Below are 20,870 nucleotides of genomic sequence, written 5' to 3' on the forward strand. Positions count from 1 at the left end.
TAAGGTTTATAGACATCTAGCCCTAGTTTTACCACCACTCTTCTCCCTTTATTTTAACTATTAATACAATGATTGGCTGCCATCAAAAATAAAGGATCTATATTGGGTGGTTTAGTCCCCTAGATTTTGTCTGCTGCTTTAAAAACAAACTTACATATAATTGTACCTATTTATGAGGAACAGTATGATGTTTTGATACATGAATACATTGTGTAAAAATAAAATTGAGCAACTGGCATATCTACCACCTCATGTATTTATTTATCTTTTGTGTGTGGTGAGAACATTCAAAATCCTGTCTTCTAGCCATTTTGAAATATATAATGCAATACTGGTAACCAAAGTGGCCCCAATGTGCAATAAAACACCAGAACTTATTGCTTCTATCTAAGTACAACTTAATACACATTGACTAATCTCTTCTTACACTCTCCTTTCCTCTATAATCCTCAGCCTCTGGTAACCACTATTCTACTCTTTTCTACGGAATCAATGTTTTCAGATTCCCCATGTGAGTGACATCATGCAGTATTTGTCTTTCTGTTGCTAGCTTACTTCACTTAACATAATGTCCTCCAGGTTCATCCATGTTGCTGCAAGTGACAGGATTTCATTCTTTTTTATAGCTGAAGGGTATTCCATTGTATATACATGCCACATATTCTTTATATATTTATCCACTGATGGACAGTTAGGTTGGTTCCATATCTTGGCTATTGCGAAAAGTGCTGCATTAAGCATAAGAGCGTAGATATCTCTTCAATATATCAATTTCATTTCCTTTGGATATATATCCAGTAGTGGCATAGCTGGATCATATGGTAACTCTATTTTTTTTTCAGGAATCTTATACTGTTTTCCATAATGGCTATAATAATTTATATTCTCATCAACAGTGTATAAGAGTTCCCCTTTCTCCACATCCATACCGGCATTTGTTACTTGTGTCTTTTTGATAATAGCCATTCTAACTGAGGTGGGGTGATAGCTCATTGTGGTTTTAATTTGCATTTCTCTGATGATGAGTAATGTTGAGTATTTTTTCATATACCTGTTGGCTATTTACATGTCTTCTTTTGAGAAATATCTTTTCAGGTCTTTTGTCCATGTTCTAATCAGATTATGTCTACCTTTTATTATTTTTTATTTATCGTTTTGCTGTTGAATTGTTTGAGTTCCTAATATAGTCTAGTTCTTAGCCCCTTATTAGATGCACAGCTTGCAAATATTTTCTCACATTCTTTAAGTTTTCTTTTCACTCTGTTGTCTTCTTTTCTGTGAAGAAGCTTTTTAGTTTGATATAATCTAATGTGTCTAGTTTTGTTTTTGTTGCCTGTGTTTTAGGGCCTTATTCAAAAATTATTTACCAGACCAATGCCATGTACTTAAGAGGATGTCCTTTCTCCACTGTGTGTTCTCGGCATATCTGTTGAAATTTTAGTTGGCTATAATGTCTGTTGCTTTTCATTCTGAGGCACAAAATTCTAATTTTGGAGAACTTTTCCATAGTTTCCCTAGGTAGACTTTCAACATGTAAAACAGGTTATTCTAAACTGATCATACATAAAGTGTTTTAATAGTGTGAAGCACCATATAAACGATCATCATGACTACTACTATGATTTCTATTAGCAAAGACCAACTCCCGTATTTCTCCTATTTAGAAAAGTAAAGGGCATTTTCCAAATAATTATACTCTTTCTCTCCCCAAATATCAAATCACATTAAAATCAAACATAATAAAATGACAGTTTCACAGAGGTAAAAGGGCACCATGGCACCGTGTTAATCATGCCAAGCCTTTAACCATTTCAGTTAATGTTTAAGACCTGACACAAAATTGATGCTGCAATTTCCAAAGCACTTTGAGAATGTAGGGTAAACCAATTTAAAAAGAGACTAATGATCTCTTAATTTTCCTTTATGAATATTAGAAATTTCTAGTACTATGTGAATTCAGGCAACTGCAGACTCTGTCAATATAAAATTTCCTTCAATTCCTCAGAGGCAAGTGGATCCAGAGATGACATTTTGAAAACAGTTCAAATGTCAAACAGGAGTTTAAACAAAAGCAATTAGGAGAATTTCTGCCATAGTTCAATTTTAAAATGGCACAAGAATCTTTTGCTACAAAAATGAGTTGAGAAATCCCTGCTTAGTATCAGTGATACATATTATTCAAAGCATGTATTCATTTATTTATTCATTTATTCTGTATTTCCTTGGAGCATCTGCTGTGTAGAAAGTACACACAGCTTCCATCCTTGGAATGGATAATAATTTTCTTATTCCTCACTGCAACCTGGTACCCACCATAGTGCCTAGCACACAGTAGGTGTTCAATAAACAACACTGAATGTTGAGTGAATGAGTGAATAAATGAGCAAGTAAGTAAATGACTAAGAAGTAGCCTTTTCTTTATTTGGATAAATCTTATTTTTTTTATAATATAATTGCCAATACAATTCTTATACTATGATGGCTTAAAATAACAACAGATTATTTGGCTTTGCTTCACCTTTTTACTTCCTTTTGCTGTAGCTTGAATACTGGAAACTAGAAAAATGCACCAGAAGAAAATTAGAAATCATTGTATAGAGAATCCACCCACTTTCCTTCAGCTGGTAGTGGTCTTTGTAGAGGGTGAAAAATACAGTTGTATAATTATACCGAAAGCTTAGCAACTAGGATCTGTGTGGAAAAAAAAAAAAGCCTGCCACAGTTCCCTTTAGGACACAGGGGCACCAGGCATGGACACTACTTTGAAGGTATATGAACAACTTGAAGAAGCAGAAATTACTGAAATCCAAAAGGTCTGCCATGGTCAACAGTGAATCACTCATAATTTGTAAGATTTATGCAGCAGGAGTCTCATGAAAAGAAGCATCACCTACTTTCTTTACTTCTATGATTAATTTTCAAAAAAGTAGGCTTTTAAAATAGCTTGTTTACAACAATCTTCCTTTAATGAAAATAGGCCAGAACGGCGTGGTCCCACCTTTGTTTATACAGAGATGGCCGCTTCACCAATGCAATCAGTCCAGGAGAGGAATCTTTGATCCCGGAAATAAATGCAGCAAAGCTTGGCTACTGATGTGGATGCACTTTCACTCTATGGGAGGAGTCTTCAAGGTCGCCCTTCAGAGCCTAGTGATTCTCAGCCTACTTACTATTCTAACGTCTTATTTATGGGATGGCTCAGCAGATGAGAAGCAGCAAATTAGAAGGCAGAGCCCTGGAAGAAAGAGGCATCCCGAGAACAGAAGTGTATGCTGGCAAGCTGAGCTCAAGGGAGGAGACCCAAATATTACTGCACTAGATATCCCAGACAATAACGAACAGTCCAAGTGAAAACCTTGTATGCATGACGGGTTACATGATTTGCAGGGCCCAGTGCAAAATAAAAATGTCAAGCCCTTTGTTCAAAAATTGTGAAGAATTTCCAGACAGTGACAGGAGCACACCAAACTAGGCAAGTGGCCCTTCTAAGCACAGGGCCTTATGTGATGACATAGACAGCAGGCCCATGAAGTCAGCCCTGCTTTTATCATTTTGGTCAATAGATTATGTTTGAAAACGGAAAGGCACATTAATACACTTTAGAAAGTGGTCCAGAAATATAATCTCTTTTTTGCTGTTGTTTTATATGCCGCTCAAAATGTTAAATGTCAGTTGTCTAGAATATCCCTGGGCATAGAGGATTTTTCTGAATTTTTGGAAATCATAGATACAACTAAAATTCCAAGATGCAACTTAAATAATGAGTCCAAAAATCCACATTAAAACACAGGTTTTTCTTTTACCATGAGGTGTTTTTGTCTTGTAAACAGCCTGTTTGTTCTTTAGGCCTGAGGAGTTTCCTGTTTTTTTTGTATTCCTCCCACATCTATGCACACAATCCCAAATCCGTAAAAGCTTATTAAATCAGAGTGGGATGAAAGCACAGAATCATTTAAGTCATTTACTAGCTATTACATCCCAGCAGAGGATTGATAGAGTTCTATTGAAAACATCTCTAATATTTCTAAACACATGCAGGCAAATATAAATCCATCAACTATAGTTGATTAAGTATAAAAGTGAGAATTTGGAGACTGATTATCTCAGTCCACTTTAAACTGAAAGTCATTTCATTGGGCACTAAAAAATACTTAAATATGAAAATTGTAGAAATATATCTAAATCTAGTTTCCTAATAAAACATTTTAATACATATCCCTATTTCCTGTGCATGAATATCATTTCTTCAGAAGAAAGCATTTCTCACTATGATAGAAAAAAATTTAAGTAAGTAAAAAATGAACAATTTGGAAGGTACAGTCAGGATGAAGTATGTCTTTATAAAATAGAAAATTTTACAAAGAAGAGAAATTTACTTAAGTGGTGGGAGGTAAAATTGGATTTGTCTTGGTTAACTGACATATCTGCAAAGGCCACGTATTTAAAATGGTGACTGGCAGAGGCTCAGTGTTTTCTGCCTTTAATAGTCTGTTTCTAGTGTGACGGATTTATTTTACATCTCCTCACTCATGTTCTCAGAGGCTTTCCTTCCTAAAACAACCAATAAATATTATAACCATTCATTATTGCCAGAAACAAAAGGTCCCACAAGAAACCTTAATATTATTTACTTAATCTCTTCATTTTAAAGCTGTGTGACAGTAGTAATAAATGTCAGTGCATGGTGAAATAATTCTGAACTGTGAGGTCTTAAAGGGGGAAGGTCCTTGTGTTATTCATTGTTGTACACCCTGTGCCTAGCATTGTACCTGGTCTATAGCAGGCACTCATAAAACCTGAGCATGTACTATACATCAGAGACTTTCGAGGCATTTAATCAGATTGATTATTCATCAATTTTTCAAGAAAAGATTCTTTATAAGCAATACATTTATAATAGCCATAATTGTTGGTCGGGTGCGGTGTCACATGCCTGTAATCCCAGCACTTTGGGAGGCCAAGGTGGGTGGATCACAAGGTCAAGTGATTGATAAACAGATGTTTATCATGCAAATCTTGTTCAACAGGTTAAAGATAAGCAGAATTGTCTAAAATAGAACAATACACTTAATGGAATTGTTGGCAATTTTTTATGGAACACTATAGATAAAATTTAAACCAGCAAATATCCATCTAAGAACTACTAATAATGAGAGACAGGGCTTAATTCACTTACATGTTGGAGATCACGACATTTTAGGTTTTGATCCACAAAACTTCACCATTGAAAGATAAAAAGTGATAGTCAACATCCAAATAGCATAGATGAAAACTCCCAGAAATAACACGAGTTATAAAGACAAATATCTTTCCCTGCTATTGCCCCTCCTTATGAAATCTAAAGGCTTCCTTCTTCTAGTCTTTAACAAAATTGTGCAGCAACTGACATCAGGGAATATCTCTTCTTTCCTGCAGGAGCCTCTCTCCTGACTGGGGATCTACAGTTACAGTCTGTTAAGGTATTTTTGCTTAAATAAAGAGAAATCTATTTCAAAGGCTGACAGCAAAATTATGTATTATTATTACAAGGGTATATAAGGAAATTTAAATGCAAGAAGCATAGTTGAGTTTCAGTAATGCCTAGACTAGACATTGGAAAGTCTTCAGGATCAAGCTAATCAGAGTCTGTCTGTCTGTCTGTCTGTTGCTTCACGCACATAGGTACCCTACCAAATTCCACCACAGCCAGAAATTATCTCTGAATCCCAATAAGAAATTCCTGGAAGAGGCAATCCTGGAACCAGTGTTTGCCCCAATCTAATTGGCTGAGACAAGGAGGGAAAGACTGGGGCTCAGTACTCACAGAAAAGGAGGCTGCTATGGGTTATGTAGATAGCACCAGCTATTTACATCAAGGTATCTTCTCTGTGAGGTTTCAAACCTGGTGCTCCTTTTCATACACCCTCGAGACTTTCTTCTCCTTTCATGTTCATCTCTTTTCCAAGGCCTGCTTAACTGCATTTCTATAGTCTCTCCTATTGGCCTCTTTTTTCCCTTCACTTCAGTGCCATTCTCACATATGGAGTCAAACACTAGCAGAGATAGAGATGGTCACAGGGCTCTCAAAAACAAATTAATGTCATTTCCCAAAACCAGCTCCCTGTCAGGGTTAGGTTGAAATGATGCAAAGTGTGGGCAGGGTATGAAAGGCCATTACAATCAACTAATGATATCTGTGTGGAAGTAGGAAACGCTGTAGCAATATACATGGCAGGTATTGATGGTTTTTATTCTTGCTCAAACTCTTTGATTTACAGGTGAGGATTCTGAGGCCTACAGAAATGAAGTAAACTTATCCATTGTTAATAATAGTGATAGGCCTGGACTAAAAGCTGGATAAGCTATGACTACTAGTATGGTTTCCAAAGCATCATATAATTTTACTCTTGGGAAACTGAAATATTGAAGCTAGGGAGACAGGTTTCTAGGAGTCTGAGAGAGGGTCTGTTGTTTAGCCCTGTAACAGTCCACTTATCAGCCACAACTTAATTTAACCACATATATAGAAATCAACAGATGGTCACAATCTTGCAAGATGAAATGTAATTAACCCAGGTAAAATGTTGTTCATAATTTGAAAATAGCAACAGCCTAAGGCCTTAATCATACAATGCAGATGCTGAATTAGCTAAAACAAACTCTATCCATGTGCAGATAATATTTAATATTTACTGAGCATATTACCTGCAAAATACCCTTTAAAATACTTTACATATATTAACACATTTAATGTTAATGGCAAGCCATTTCATTAGTTGCTATAATCATTCATTTTCACAGAGTAAACTGAAGCTCAGAGAAGTTACTAGCCCAATATCACATGGCCAAGAAGCTGGGATCAAAATGCAAATACATTTGATTCTAGTGTCAAAGCTCATGAATACTACTCCATCTAGCTTCTTGCCCTCTCAAGGTTATCAGGAAGTCTAACTATGACCATGTAGAGCAATGCAGAAAGCAAATATGTCTTTCTACTACAAAGCAAAAGGACTGCTATCAATAGCTCAACATGTGTTGGTTTTATAATTTTATTATTAAAGTTCCATATTTTTTCCCAGAATAATCTACCTCAATATTAATAAAGTTTATGGATTTTTAAAACACTTATACATTTTTATGAGAACATCAAGAAGCTAAGAATAAAGTCATTCAAAACTGACAGAAGAGGACAAGATCAGAATATAAAGTGGTAATGATACTAAAACTAGACTTCAAGTTCTCACAATCAAATGGATAAACTACTCTTTATCCTACAGAAACTATTCAGATGGCAGCTTCAGTGATTTTTTTTAAAATTCTTTCAGAAAATTTCTTTAAAAGACTGAGAAATGACAAAATGAATGAAACTGATGAGATCCTGATTTATGAAGTACACTGAATGCCAGTCAACAGTAAATTCCATGTGACCTCATGGCCTTTGGTAAAAACACTCTTGCAAAACATGATGGTGTCATCCATGGGTTGTCTTTCAGAAGTCTTGAAATGATTATAGTAATGCAATGACATAGAAGTCTCTCATCCAACTTCTTTCCTTTTAGAACAACCCAAATAAATTCAACTAGATTATAAGTACTACAATGTAAACAACAAATAAACTAGCTAAAACCAAGCTTGAGTAGTTCAAAACTGCTAAAGTTCTTACCATTTGTCTAGTGAAAAGAGTACTGCACTAGGAGTCAGTGGTCCTTGATTCTGCTATGGGGTCTCCTCCCTCCCTTAGGAGAGCCTCAACCTTCACAGCGATCCTCTGAGTTACATTTGTATTAGCTTCCTAGGTCTGCTGTAACCAAGCACCACAAACTGGGTAGCTTAAAAGAACAGATATCTATTCTCATAGAGTTCACAAGGCTGAAAGTTCAAAATTGGCTTATTGGTAGATCCATGGTCCCTATCAGGATTCTGAGAGAGCATCCTTCCCTGTTTTTTTCCTAGCTTCTGGTGGTTTCTGGCAATCCTTGGAATTCCTTGGCTTGTGGCACCATCACTCCAAACTCTGATTCTAATTCCAGTCACTGCCTCCATCTTCTCATGGCTGTTGTTGGAGCCTCCAGCACAATAACCCCAAATACAGCACCTTGGCACACTGAGTATTTCAAGCTAAAGGAAACTGAAAAAACTACAGAAGCATAAAGGTGACCTTAGCCTCCTAGCTCTTTTAAAGACCCAGGTGTCCTGCCTTATACCTAGATGGAAGGAATGTTACACAAAGAGGCCAAGAGGAATCTACACAAAGAGGCCTTGCTAAGGTTTCCCCACAGTTTATTACCATTAGGATGTGCCCTCTTTGTCCAGTCAGACTTCTACACAACTGTCTATTCTTCATCAAACCTAAACATAAAAATAACAGTTCTCCCCTTGGCTTTGAGTTTTGATTTCTGAAGACTCCTCTGTCATATGTAACTTCAGTTAAATATATTTGTATGCTTTTCTCTTGTTAACCTGCCTTTGGTACAGGTACTTCAGGCATGAAACTTGTGATAGGTGAGGAAAATGTTACTTTTTCTCTGTACATTGTCTTCCCTTTGGGTCTGTGTCTCTGTATCCAAATTTCTCTCTGTTTATGAGGACACCAGTCACTGAATTAAGGCCCACACTCATCCAGTATGATCTTATTTTAACTTCATGACATTTTAACTTTCTGTCATCCCTTCTTATCTGCAAAGACCCTACTTACCAAGTAAGGTTACATTCACAAGTACAGGCTAGAGGTTGGGATTGCAACATATCCTTTTAGGGAACAATTCAACCCCTAACACACCTATAAAACAGAGGTGTGTCTAGTCATCTGGAAGATTTTCCCCACAAAGATCATTAATGTGTTTATTGAGTTAATATTTTTCAAATTCAATAGCATTTGTAATTAGCATTAAGTCCATCAATCAGACCAACCCTAGCTCTGCACTGACCAGCTGGGGGACCTGATCAAGCCATTTATGTGCCCAGAGCCCCAGTTATTTCCCAGGACTGTAGTGATAGTGATTGCTGAATGAGTTAATACATGAACACGTTGCCATGGCTCAGACAGTGAATAGACATGTACTCTGGGTTAAGGTTCCTCTTTCTGCCATCCCTTCTTATCTGAGAGGCAAAGGATACATAGCCTAGCAGTATCTAGGAATTTCCCTAACAATGGCGTCCAAGAACGGAGAGAGGCGGACAGTGGTTTCAATTAAAATTCACTGTTTCCCGCAAAACAGAAGAAAGTAATAAAGCAATGCAGTAAATTACTGCTGTGGAAATAATGCCCCAATAGAAGAAATAAAAGAGAAATTTATGACCTTAATCAATCTATTTTTTTTAACACATAAATACAGCTCCATCATCTGCTTTATTTGCATGACTCTATTATCCTCCCAAATAATTCTCAGTAATTTCCAACAGCAGCTACACCATGCAGCTGAGCCCCAGGGTAAGGCTGGCTATCTAGAAACACCACCTCCATCTCTACCTTTTCTCAGTGGGTTAGCAGGGCATGAAGCAGCACGGAACATGGAGCAACACGATTATCCTCCTACAATGGACAGTAGCTCCTGGAACTGCCTCTGAGCTGCCCCTGCCCAGGGTAAGGCCCCAGCCAGGGCAAGAGCATCATTTCTCTTAAGCTCTTATCATGCAGTTTATGACTGCTCATTTCTCTCATCCTTTTACTAAAGCTCCCTATCTCTGCCAGTAATTCAGTTTTATAAGGAAACAGCATCTAGAAATCATTTTCCAAGTAACAATCCTGTTAACTCGAAGATCCAAATCTGCTTCTCATAAATGGGGTAAAACACATGCGGTTGCCCTGTCCTTTGGAATCTAACTTAATTGGGGAGTAAAATTATTTCCTATCGCTGGTGGTGGCACTAGTTCCCACTTAGCCCAAGTCTTCACAATCCTATGACGTATTGGAAGATGGGGAGCCAGTGCGTGGCCCAGGGGCTGTGTGCAGTGCCTTATGCCTGCAATCCCAGCACGTGGGAAGACAGGAAGATTGCCTGAAGCCAGGAGTTCAATAATAGCCTGGGCAACAGAGAAAAAACCCATTTCTAAAAATAAAAAATAAAATAATAGCTGAGTGTGGTGGCATACACCTGTAGTCCCGGCTACTTGGGAGGCTGAGAGAGTTGCATGAGTCCAAGAGTTTGAGGCTGTAGTGAGCTATGATCGTGCTAATGTACTCTAGCCTGGGCGACAGCAGGAGACTCTGTCTCTTAAAAAACAAACCAATAGATAGTGATCTGGGACACTTGTCTAAGTCCCTATGCATCTGCAGTTCCCTGGGCCTTATAAATGGCCACTGCATGCTTAACAGGGATGCCGACACCTCAAAGAGCCTTAATCTAGATACATGACTTCAGAATCCCTATCTGAGGTCACAAGGATTTCCCTTCCCTTCTTTTCGTCTACCTTTATTCCAGTGATGAAACAGTCCACATATTGATCTGTCAGAAGGCCGGCATTAATCAGGAACAGGATTTGGAGCTGCTTAAGCATTTCAAGGGAAGAAACCCTGAAACTCTAGAATTAATCCCTTCACGCTGTTTTCTGGAGAAAGCTGTTCAAAATGGGCTCTGATGAGAATTTTGTTACCAGCCAAATCCTCTCCAAATACTAAGAGTTGAGAAAATGATAACTTAATTCACATTTTTCTGTTTGAAGTTCTGTTATTATTATTTTCTCTAATGGATTTGATTTCAAGCATTTATAGAGCCTTTGAAAAACAAAGCAGTCGGAGTAAGATGGAAGTGAGAGGCAGCTCTTGATTTCTTCTCTTTTAAATTTTAAAAACTTGTAAGAAAAGGCAGATTAACAAGAGAAAAACATACAAATATATTTAACTGAAGTTACATATGACAGAGGAGTCTTCAGAAATCAAAACCCAAAGGGCAAACTGTGTTATTTTTATTTTTAGGTTTGATGAAGAATAGACAATTGTGTAGAAGTCTGACTGGACAAAGAGGGTATGTCCTAATGGTAATACACTGGGAGACACTTAGCAAGGCCTCTTTGTGCAACATTCCTTCCCTCTAGGTATTTCATTTTGTTATTAATAATATTTATGTGTACATACATACACACATACACACATATCATATATAATAGTTACAGTTAACAATGCCATCACATCTCAATAGCCAGTTATTCATTTTGCACAGGGTGCTTTGCTAGGGGCCATATCGAATGGGGTTCTGTAAAGTATTCCACATTAGCGCATTGGTTCCCAATGGGGGCAATTCCTTCTGCCTCAGGGAATATATGATAATATCTGGTGATATCTTGGTTGTCACAACTGAAGCAAGGGGTGACCCTGGCATCTAGTAGAGGTCAGGGATGCTGCTGAACATCTTACAGAACAGCTCCCTATGACGAAGAATCATCTGACCCAAAATGTCCACAGTATTGAGGTTGAGAAACTCTGAAGTTGGCACTTACATTCACAATAAGTATATTAAAAAAAAAGTCACACGAAGGCAGAGCAAGTCTACACTCTGAGAAAGGTTGGTTATCTAGGAATACCACCCCACTCGCTACCTTTTCTTGGTGGGATAGAAGGACCTGAAGCAGCATGGAACACAGAACATGATTATTCTCCCAGAATGAACTGTAATTTCCAGGAAATACATCTGAGCTATCCCTTCCCAGGATAAGGTCCCAGCCAGGGCAAGAGCATCACTTCTCCTATGCTATATAATATAGCATGCTCTCCCACGCCAGACGGCCCACCCTGACCCAGCCCTCTGCATCCTTAGAACCCCACGACCCCCGCCTTCAACCCACAGTTGTGAGCTGATCAAGTGGGGAATAGCACAGCTTCCCTGGGGACATAATGACAATACAGAAAAGTTCCCTTTGTCCTTGTTCATGTGGAGCACATTCACATGGATGCAAAGGTCACTGCTGAATTTAAATAACTCCCGTGATAAATCTGCATGAGCCCGATTTGTTCTACTGGACTTGTTGGATTAAATGAACACAATTTAATGTTCTATAGGACAAGGGCTCCTTTCATGGCTGAAAGAAGGAGCAAGGGTGATTTACAGTTTCATACATACTCATTCGCTACATTATCTGCCTTGTGCCTGTAGTTATGAATATCAACTCATCATCCGGCGGCCATTTCTACCCGTTCAGGAGAATTTAGTTTTTCATTAGGGGGGGCTCTGCCATCCGGAAAGAAACAAAGAATAAGAAATAACAAGAGATTTCCACAGTGTTCTCTGAAAAACAATTAACAATATTTAGACTCTTGTCCCTCATCTTTTTTTTTTCTTTAAATCTCTATATTTATAAAGAAAGTAAGGTTTCCTCTTGTTTTCCTAGAAAAGGTGGTTTTCTAAGCAGATTACCACCAAATGGAACTGTGTATAAACACAAGGCTTAATTTATCTAAGGTACCAAATTATTTTTGAACATCAGTATCTTATGAGCTAATAATATTTTTAACAATGATAGAGTAAAATAAAATAATGTTTGTCGATTCATTAAAGTAGGTCTAAACTCCACTTAATAATAATTGCTGCTTGATTCTACCTATTTGGAAATAATACAAGTATATCCAAATTATATGACCCAGATTTTTTATTAACTACAAGTCTTAGGAATCCATGAGATATTTTGCTCATGGATAGTTGAAGACAAAGGATTTTCATTTTTCTCCGTTTGATGAAAGAGAAAGTATAAGCAAGGATATGAAAGTTGACTTTGGGAGTGGGTGGCTGAACTAACTGTCAAACCCCAGCCCTGTAAGATGTTGGGGTAACTCATGAAGTTGGCTATCTTGTTCTCAGGTGTGTCTTTGGGCAGCGTTTTACCTCCCTTGTTTGTTCACATAGAACCTTGATAATCAGCCTCTCAGGACAGCAGCATGAGCATCACCTAGAAACTTGTTAGAATCAAGTGCTAGCCTAGGACTCCGTAGTCCGGCAAGCTCACCAGGTGATAATTTTCAGGTTGAATTGTGGTCTGGATTTTCCTCCCTGTTACCCCCTTCTCTTACCCACCATGTTATATTCTACATACCAAAAGGCAAGCTGTTGTTACATTGAGCTGATTAAAAAATGAAGGACATCCAATATTTTAATAAGCTATCCCCTCCAATTTTAACAGAGGAAGGACATGTCTATCCTGAGAGTAATCAAGTTAAAGGTAGAATTTGAGGTACTTTTGAAGAGAATTTCTTCCTCCTAAGTCGCCTAAAGTAGAGGCAGCTAGTCTACCTACTCATAAAGTATGCTTTACTCAGGTTCATTTCAAGATGCTTACGGAAAGCAAAAACAAAACTGAGTTTCACCTCTACTCAAACACAAGTGGAGATGCCAGTGAATGAAGCATGGGTCAAAGGGAGACGGAGCAACTACAAAAAGAAACTTAGAAATTCCATGCCCGGCACAGTGAACCATCGAAAGATGTGGATTAAGCAGAGATCACTTTCACGGGCAGGCTCTCAATACAGCATATGCTAATCCTGGACAAATGTTTTACAGACGCAAAAGAAAGAACAAAGGGGTCTCTTTTATGCAGGTGTTTTTACCTCTAAAATAATTCCTTTAAAAAGTAGGCCTCTCAGAAGGAAGATTTAAAAAAAAAAAAAGCAAAAATAAAAACTAAGGCCCTTTAAAACTTAACTATTATGAAACTCAGAAAGAAAAGAAAAGAAGTATGCGTATTTGCCACTTCTACTATCTTACCACATTCCAGACATTTGTGACTCTTAAAATTATCTTTCTAATAATATGCTTCTCAAGCTATCTGGTCAGTTTCACTTGTTTATATTCCTTGTATAATTGTCTGGTCTCTCTCTCTGCAGGTCAGCCCATTCTTCAGGCCCCCTTCAGGTCTGCAAAGCTCCCCTGTTACGCAGCTCTGCTCTGATATTTTACACTGTTCATAGCTTATAGTCCACAGAGTTCAACTGTTTTTTTTTTTTTTTTTTAATAAACTGCCTTAAATGGTTGCCTTATATATGTGTGATGGCCCTGTTTTTTCCTGAGACTAAATTCCCTGAGTGCAGAAAGCATCTTACTGTATTTCTGCTATGTCTCTCACCCTGCTGACACCTGGGGTCTCAACCAACAGTGGTAAATCATGCACTTTATAAAACTGAGCTGAAGATTTCAGTGCTACTTAGCAATTGCTAGGGCAAGGCATGGCTGCCTTTCAGAAATGCCTTCCTCAAGACAGTGGGGTCCATAAGCAGTGTGCTTGCAGCTTACACAGACTTTTTTTAGTGGGATGATGACGATGATCATAATACTTAACATTTATAGAGTTATCCATTAAACACTGGCATGTCGGCCCTCTGCTAAGTGGTTTCCATGCTGTAGACATAACTAAAATAAACCTTCCAAAGCTCTAGAAGAAATTTCCACCCTTGTTCCCCAATTCAGCCTGGATGACCAATGAGGGTCAGCCTGGATTTCCTCCCAAGAACTGGAAAGAAGCAACGTTCCCGCTCACCCAAAGAAGCAAGGGAACACCAGCCTGCTGGTATCTCCACCTCAGACACTGGGGTAGGCTGCATTTGATTGAATTTAATCTCTCGGCCTGGAATTAAGCAAGAGTTCTCTGTACTGGCCATAAAATATCTCACAGCATTACAGCTTTTGTTTTCCTTCTTAAGCCACAGGAATTACCAAAGAAAGTCCACAGACTACTGATTCTATGTGATTTTAGATGTGGTAGAAAAAAACTAACAGTTATTTGGGTAGAGAACAGATGTTCATTAAAGAAATCTCTCTCCATTTTGGGACTGGGAACATCTGTTATCTGCTACAAGCTGTAGATCGTAAGTATTGGCATTATTTGCACTGGTGTTAGTCATTTTAATCTTTATTATGAAGCACATTTTCAAAATAAAACCAAACTCTAAAAATTTCAACTCTACAGCAGAGGAAGAAATGAAAGTTCAGTTTACTAGAGTCAACATCCAATTGAAAAAAAACTAAAGCATAAATCTTTTTTAAATATACCGGTTAGTATACCTCTATGTATCTATGTATCTATCTATGTTTCTATCTATGTATCTATCTCTCTATCTGTCCACTGGTTAGCTACACATCCAGCTTCATTACTGAATTTTTTTTTTTTTTTTTGAGATAGAGTCTTGATATTGTCACCGAGTCTTACTCGGCTCACTGCAACCTCCGCCTCCCTGGTTCAAGCAATTCTCCTGCCTTAACCTCCTGAGTAGCTGGCATTACAGGTGCCTGCCACCACACCTGGCTAATTTTTATATTTTTTTAGTGGGGCCAGGTTTCACCATATTGGCCAGGCTGGTCATGTACTCTTGACCTTGTGATCCGCCCACCTCAGCCACCCAAAGTGCTGAGATTACAGGTGTGAACCACTGCACCCGGCTGAAAAATGTTATATTGATGTATCTATTTCAGTCACATGACTTTAGAGAGTTAGGAAGAAATGCCAAAAATTAAGGCTTCTATTAGAGAGTTCCTTGAGCTGGCTGAAGGTTGCCTGCTAGGCAGCATGATACTTAGAGCAACACCTTGAACAAGAATTTCACCAGGCTTGGAGTTCTGTGAATCTCATCAGAAATAGGCATAACATGACTCTTACAGAGCTTCGTAGTTTACCAACAGCCTTCAAACACATCATGATGACGTTCAGATTTCATGAGCAACCCTTGCAGAGTAAGCAAGGCCATTCTCATTTTCCAAATAAGCAAATGAGGTCCAAAGAGATTAAATGACTGTAACTACAGTAGTTAGGATGGGGTATCAACTTTCCTTGTGGGATTTCCATGCACCTGGGACGGTGCAAAGGATTTCAGGTGAGGACTCCTATATAGCTTGCAACTATCTTTACTTACTAAAAACTACAATTCAGAGAGGTTCAATAATTTGCCCAAGGTCACGAAGCTGGTAAGGTCATGAAGCTGGCAAACATGTCCAGTACAGTCTGTTTTCTCCACTGTGGTCTAGGTGTTCCCTAATTAGGAAGCACAGAGCAAGCATTTGAAACTCAGGACTTCTAACCCCAAATGTGAATTCCTCCATGAAGCCCTCTCTGGCCATCACTCCCACCAACCCTATATTGAATGAAGCTCCTCTACTACAATCACTTATTGAACTCTTCCACTATATCATAAGTATGTGTTAATTTCATATAAGTTTGGGTCCCTAAAGGCTCCGACCATATCTTAAGTTTATAACCCTCTTTATTAGATCTTACTTGAAAATAGGTACAATAAATGGTTGGTGATTGAACAAATGGATAAATAAAACCCAATATTTTCTTGTCATGTGTCTGGAAATTACAAGGTATGCTGTATATTTCTTTTAGACAATTAGATTAGTTAGACAAAAATGTCATTCCTGGCAAAAATGCTTTTTAAAAATCTATGGCAAGAACAGAGAAATTATGAACGTGCTTAAGGCTTTTATTAGCAATGTAGGCCAAATTGTGATAATATAGGGCTTTCTGAAAAATTATGTTCAAACTTTTACAAGGTGTATAAAAGAAAGCTTTAGTTACATGAATGCACATGTTCTTCTCTGAACTTCACATTCAACCCAAATTCTTCTCTCTTCCCTGTGACAGTTATCTTTCTATTCAGTCCTAAGTAAGGGAAGAGAAAAGTGGAGACTTCCCTTCTGCATTTTTTTTTTTAACTTTTGTTTTTTTTTTTTTAAAGGGTGCTGGGCTCACCATTAATGACTCAAGTAGCAATGGGATCAAGATGGAAGAGGCAGAGTCTGACTGGGGTATTTCAGACACAACTGGGTTGTGAAATATCAAGATGTCTGTGGCCTCAACTTCTTTACTAGGACATTTTTTTTCTTTGTTCTCTCTCTCCTTCCACCCCAATCCTCACTCTTTAATTTACAAAGTGATTGAATTCATTTCTCTGTGGCTATGCTCTAAGGAGCTCTTTACCGTACCAAGAAGTAAATCAGGAAGGCTTCCCAGGAGAGTTGGGGGCCTGTTACTCAGATGCATGGAGAATTTTGTCCACTTAATGGGGCTCTGAAAGGTTGGGCCAGGCTTCAAAACTGAGTCCTCTCCTGGAAGTATAAGCAGGCCTCAACAGATATTGATAGCTAGTACTCTCTTTGTCTTACAATGAAATATAAGTCAAATCCTGATTCAACACTGTTAGAATGCAAAAGTCTGCTTAACACAATGACAGATCCACTCATAATTAGAGAAAATCAATAGCTTTTTTTTTTCTTAAACCCTGGCATTCCCTTTCATTATGTTAATGGGAACCTGACATACATAAAATACTTGAGGCCAGCTACATGTTTAACAAACATAGACAGGAGAAACAACCATCAACTAGATTAGTAGTTCATTAGGAGAGCTGAGTTGTCCACACCAACAAATCTCAACTGAGCCTAACTTTTTGACCAGTAACAACTCACTTGCCCAGGGTGAAATGAATTTAAATTATTCTAAATTTAAATGAGTGAAAACCCCAGCCATCACTACTCTCACTATTTTACTCCTTTGTTCAGACCTAAAAGAGACAAATCACAAGAAAGCAATGAACCTCTCAGATCTGCAAATAACTTTTCCAATGTACATACCTGTCGCAGGCATTCAGCCAAATGCACACCCGACACTCATCCTTAGGCCTTTCTTATCCTTACTCAACAAATTAAGTTTTCCTTAAACTCTCTAAAAACGTTTTGAGCAAAAGTCCAGAAAACTGAAATTATACATATTTTATGTAACAATAGAGACACTGGAAGTTCTTTTAAACATGGTTGCTTCCTTGATGGGTAGTACAGGAATCACAAAAACGTCTAGAGTTTAAGGTGAAAGCCTTAAGGAGATAGAGGTAGAAGTATCACAAAGCCAGTTTCCTCATATAATCCAGCAGAGGTCAGGTTACTTTTTTCCAAGAAAGAGAAAGAAGCAGCTGGCTCTCTGAGAGACCTGGGAACCACATTTTGTTAGTACGAGTAAAGCAAATCTAAGGCCTTCTGTGACAACTTCTGATTTTGATTAGCTCAGTCCTGTTCAGTGTCAAGTGAAATTAAAACATACCAAATGGACAGAAGTAACACTCACCTTTTCGGAAACTATTCTCAGAAAGAAAGATGCTAGTCTTTGGAAAATAAAGTAAATGAGTATAGTAAGTGTCAGGCTGATGAATTTAAAAGCCGGACTAAAAACTAAAAAGAAATCATAAGCATTCCCTTACCTGTTTTGATATTGATGGCAAAAAAATTCTGAGGATTCCCACTTGTAATCCTGTATGTCAGTTTTTCATTGGAACTGGAGTCAGGATCTTCAGCTTGGATCTGAATGACAGATACATCCTTTGGAGAGTTTTCCATGACAACAGGATAATATATAGGTTCTGAGGTCAGCGGGGCATTGTCATTCACATCTTCAACTTCAATGTAGACCTCGATGGTGGAGTAGAGTGGAACCACACCCCTGTCTGTGGCATACACTGTCAGCCAATATGACCCTGTTGTCTCCCGATCAAGAATGTCTGCGGCAGTGATGACCCCTAAGAGAAAAAAGAGACAGTGTGACTGCCACAGCAAAAGGAAAGACACTGAATCAATAATCCCAAATTCCAAAGGACTGCAGTAAACAATTTTGGCATATGAAAAACAGCCAAATCTTTAACTTAAGATTACATTGTCAGTCTTTACATAAGAAAATGACTTTTTGTAAGACCACATTAAACAGTTCTTCTACTGTTTATAGAGTATAATTACATTCACAAATAGTTTATTTGAATTTGGAAGTAGGTATCTCTCAAACTCACACATGCACATGTATGTGCGAGCACACACACACACACACAGAAGAGATGATATAGGGGAATGAGAAGAGCGTGGACCAGGGGTCAAAGCACTTCTCAAGTTCCATAGCAAATCAGTGTAGTATCAGATCAATATCTCCATTTGACCTGATACTGAATTGACTTCTTATGCAATAAAAAGTTCTCCTAGGGTAAATTATTTTATCTGTTCATTTCAAAAAAATTTTTTTGCCTGTTAGAGTGAAAAGTATTTTGCCTGCAAAGATATAACCCTCCTTCATACTCTTTCTCTGAAAATCAAGTATCACAGTTATTCCACAATAATCAGAGAAGAAGTCATGTCAACACACGTTCTGAATGAGTTCCATCCTCCTTAAGAACTCTACAGAGAGTCCTAATCAACTCTGAGCCACTCTGAGACATGCTAATGGACAATCATTTTAAATTAGGAGCACAAAATGCCCAATCTTTCCCATTTCATGGTTGAAATCAGCACCAACCAGTAAATCAGATGGCTGCCTGAAAAGCCAGAGAAATCACAGTGTTCTTGTCTATCTTTACAATCCTTACCCAATCACCAGGCTACAGAAACTTAACAGAAGGACAGGATCATGAGCCTATCATGATGGGAAAACTCTGGGATCAGTCTATAAAACTGTAAAAGTAGTCAAGAGGCTCATAGAAAGCGTGAAATTCATGTAAATCCTTATACTATAAAAGACATTGTGAAAGGAGTCAAGAAACAGTTCTCCAGATCTGCCCTGAATTCTCTATCCTCTGTATTCCTGTTGAACTTTGTCTAAATTAGGCATATAACTTAGTCTATAGACCCTGCATGAGCAAACTGCCAAGTACAGCAACTGGGAGGGAGGAAGGCATCTATCCAGAAACAGTTAGGCTGGAATACTCAGTTTCCTCAAACTCAAGACAGATAAAATACTTACAGGGTGATAACCTAATTGATGTTGAAATTTGAGCTCTAACATTTTCCATCAAAGAACTCTGCATAGTGGTAGGCCATGGGACAAAAGATAATCTTAAATATTCTCAATGGAAATAGGTAAAACAATAGGTTCCTGCAGAATATGGCGGATACCTATTTAGTTAGAAGATAAACGTCAATCTGTCATTAGAGGAATAGATACTAGACAGTAGAATAGGAAGAAAATGAGGAGAAGCAGAAACAACAACAACAACAAAACTATTATAAACACAGTGACGTGTGTTCATTGATTGAATGAATAAAGATCGCTTTATAAACTGTGTTGACACTGCCATCTAAAAGACCACCAGGATGACTAAATAGTGGAAAGGAGAACTTTATTGGCAATCAATATTGGTTTGCAAACTGGGAAGGGATAGTGTCCGGCATGTGCTGAAGGTGCTGTCTTTTCCAAGAGGGGAAGGCCAGGTTGGTTTTATGCCTCACAGGGCCAATAGCACACAATGCAGTCATACATATTCAGCGGATTTGGAAGAAACATCATACATATTTATGAGAAGAGGTGAGCATACTTGCAACGGACGAACATACATGCAACATACATCCTGTGTTCGCTTTCAAGTAGGATTTTAGCATTAAAATGAAGTGGGATTTGGCTCTTTACATCAAAAGATGAATTACAGGACACAAAGACAGTTTGTGCACAGACTTCATAGGCCGGCTGATACTGGCTTAGGTCTGCAGTAGCTTATCAGAAAGGAATGTTTGCGAGACAAGTCCTTAGTCCAACCAGAGTTTTAGTGGTCTGCGTTGTAAATCAAAGTTAGGACAATTTGCCTGGCAGCTCTTATTGTTAGAGAGTTTGGTGGGAGTGTGGTTTTTCCTGTAGGAATTTAGAAATCTGCCATGCTAGCTGGGCCCCGAACCTTCAACCCAGAGGTAACTCTGTTTTTTAACTTAGGGTTCATCTTAGTTGATAAAGGCCCACCCATTTTGGTCTCTCAGATACAGTCAATTGTCAACATGACATTAAGTTCCTGTTGAACTTAATGTTCAACACTTAATGTCATGAGAGCTGGAGACCTGGCCAGGTGTGAGCACATCTCTGAGTACAGGACACCAGCACATCCCAGTTTTGTAGAACTCTCCGAGCAGTCGGTGCTATAAGCTGCCACCCAGGTAAACTGGAGCTCTGCAAGTCAG

General features: G+C 38.2%; 1 protein-coding gene across 4 annotated transcripts in view; it reads right to left on the reverse strand.

The window, feature by feature from the left end:
* Positions 1 to 20,870, reverse strand: part of FAT3 (FAT atypical cadherin 3) — a 662,573-nt gene that overhangs the window by 356,870 nt on the left and 284,833 nt on the right. For all 4 annotated transcript variants that reach the window (XM_032295797.1, XM_032295795.1, XM_032295796.1 and 1 more), the window contains exon 3: positions 18,149 to 18,463. In XM_032295797.1, coding sequence (XP_032151688.1) covers positions 18,149 to 18,463 — 315 coding nt within the window. The remainder of the gene's footprint in view (positions 1 to 18,148; positions 18,464 to 20,870) is intronic.

This window comes from Sapajus apella, unplaced genomic scaffold (genome assembly GCF_009761245.1).
Source record: "Sapajus apella isolate SASKATOON/1434 unplaced genomic scaffold, GSC_monkey_1.0 scaffold34, whole genome shotgun sequence".
Taxonomy (NCBI): Eukaryota; Metazoa; Chordata; class Mammalia; order Primates; family Cebidae; genus Sapajus; species Sapajus apella.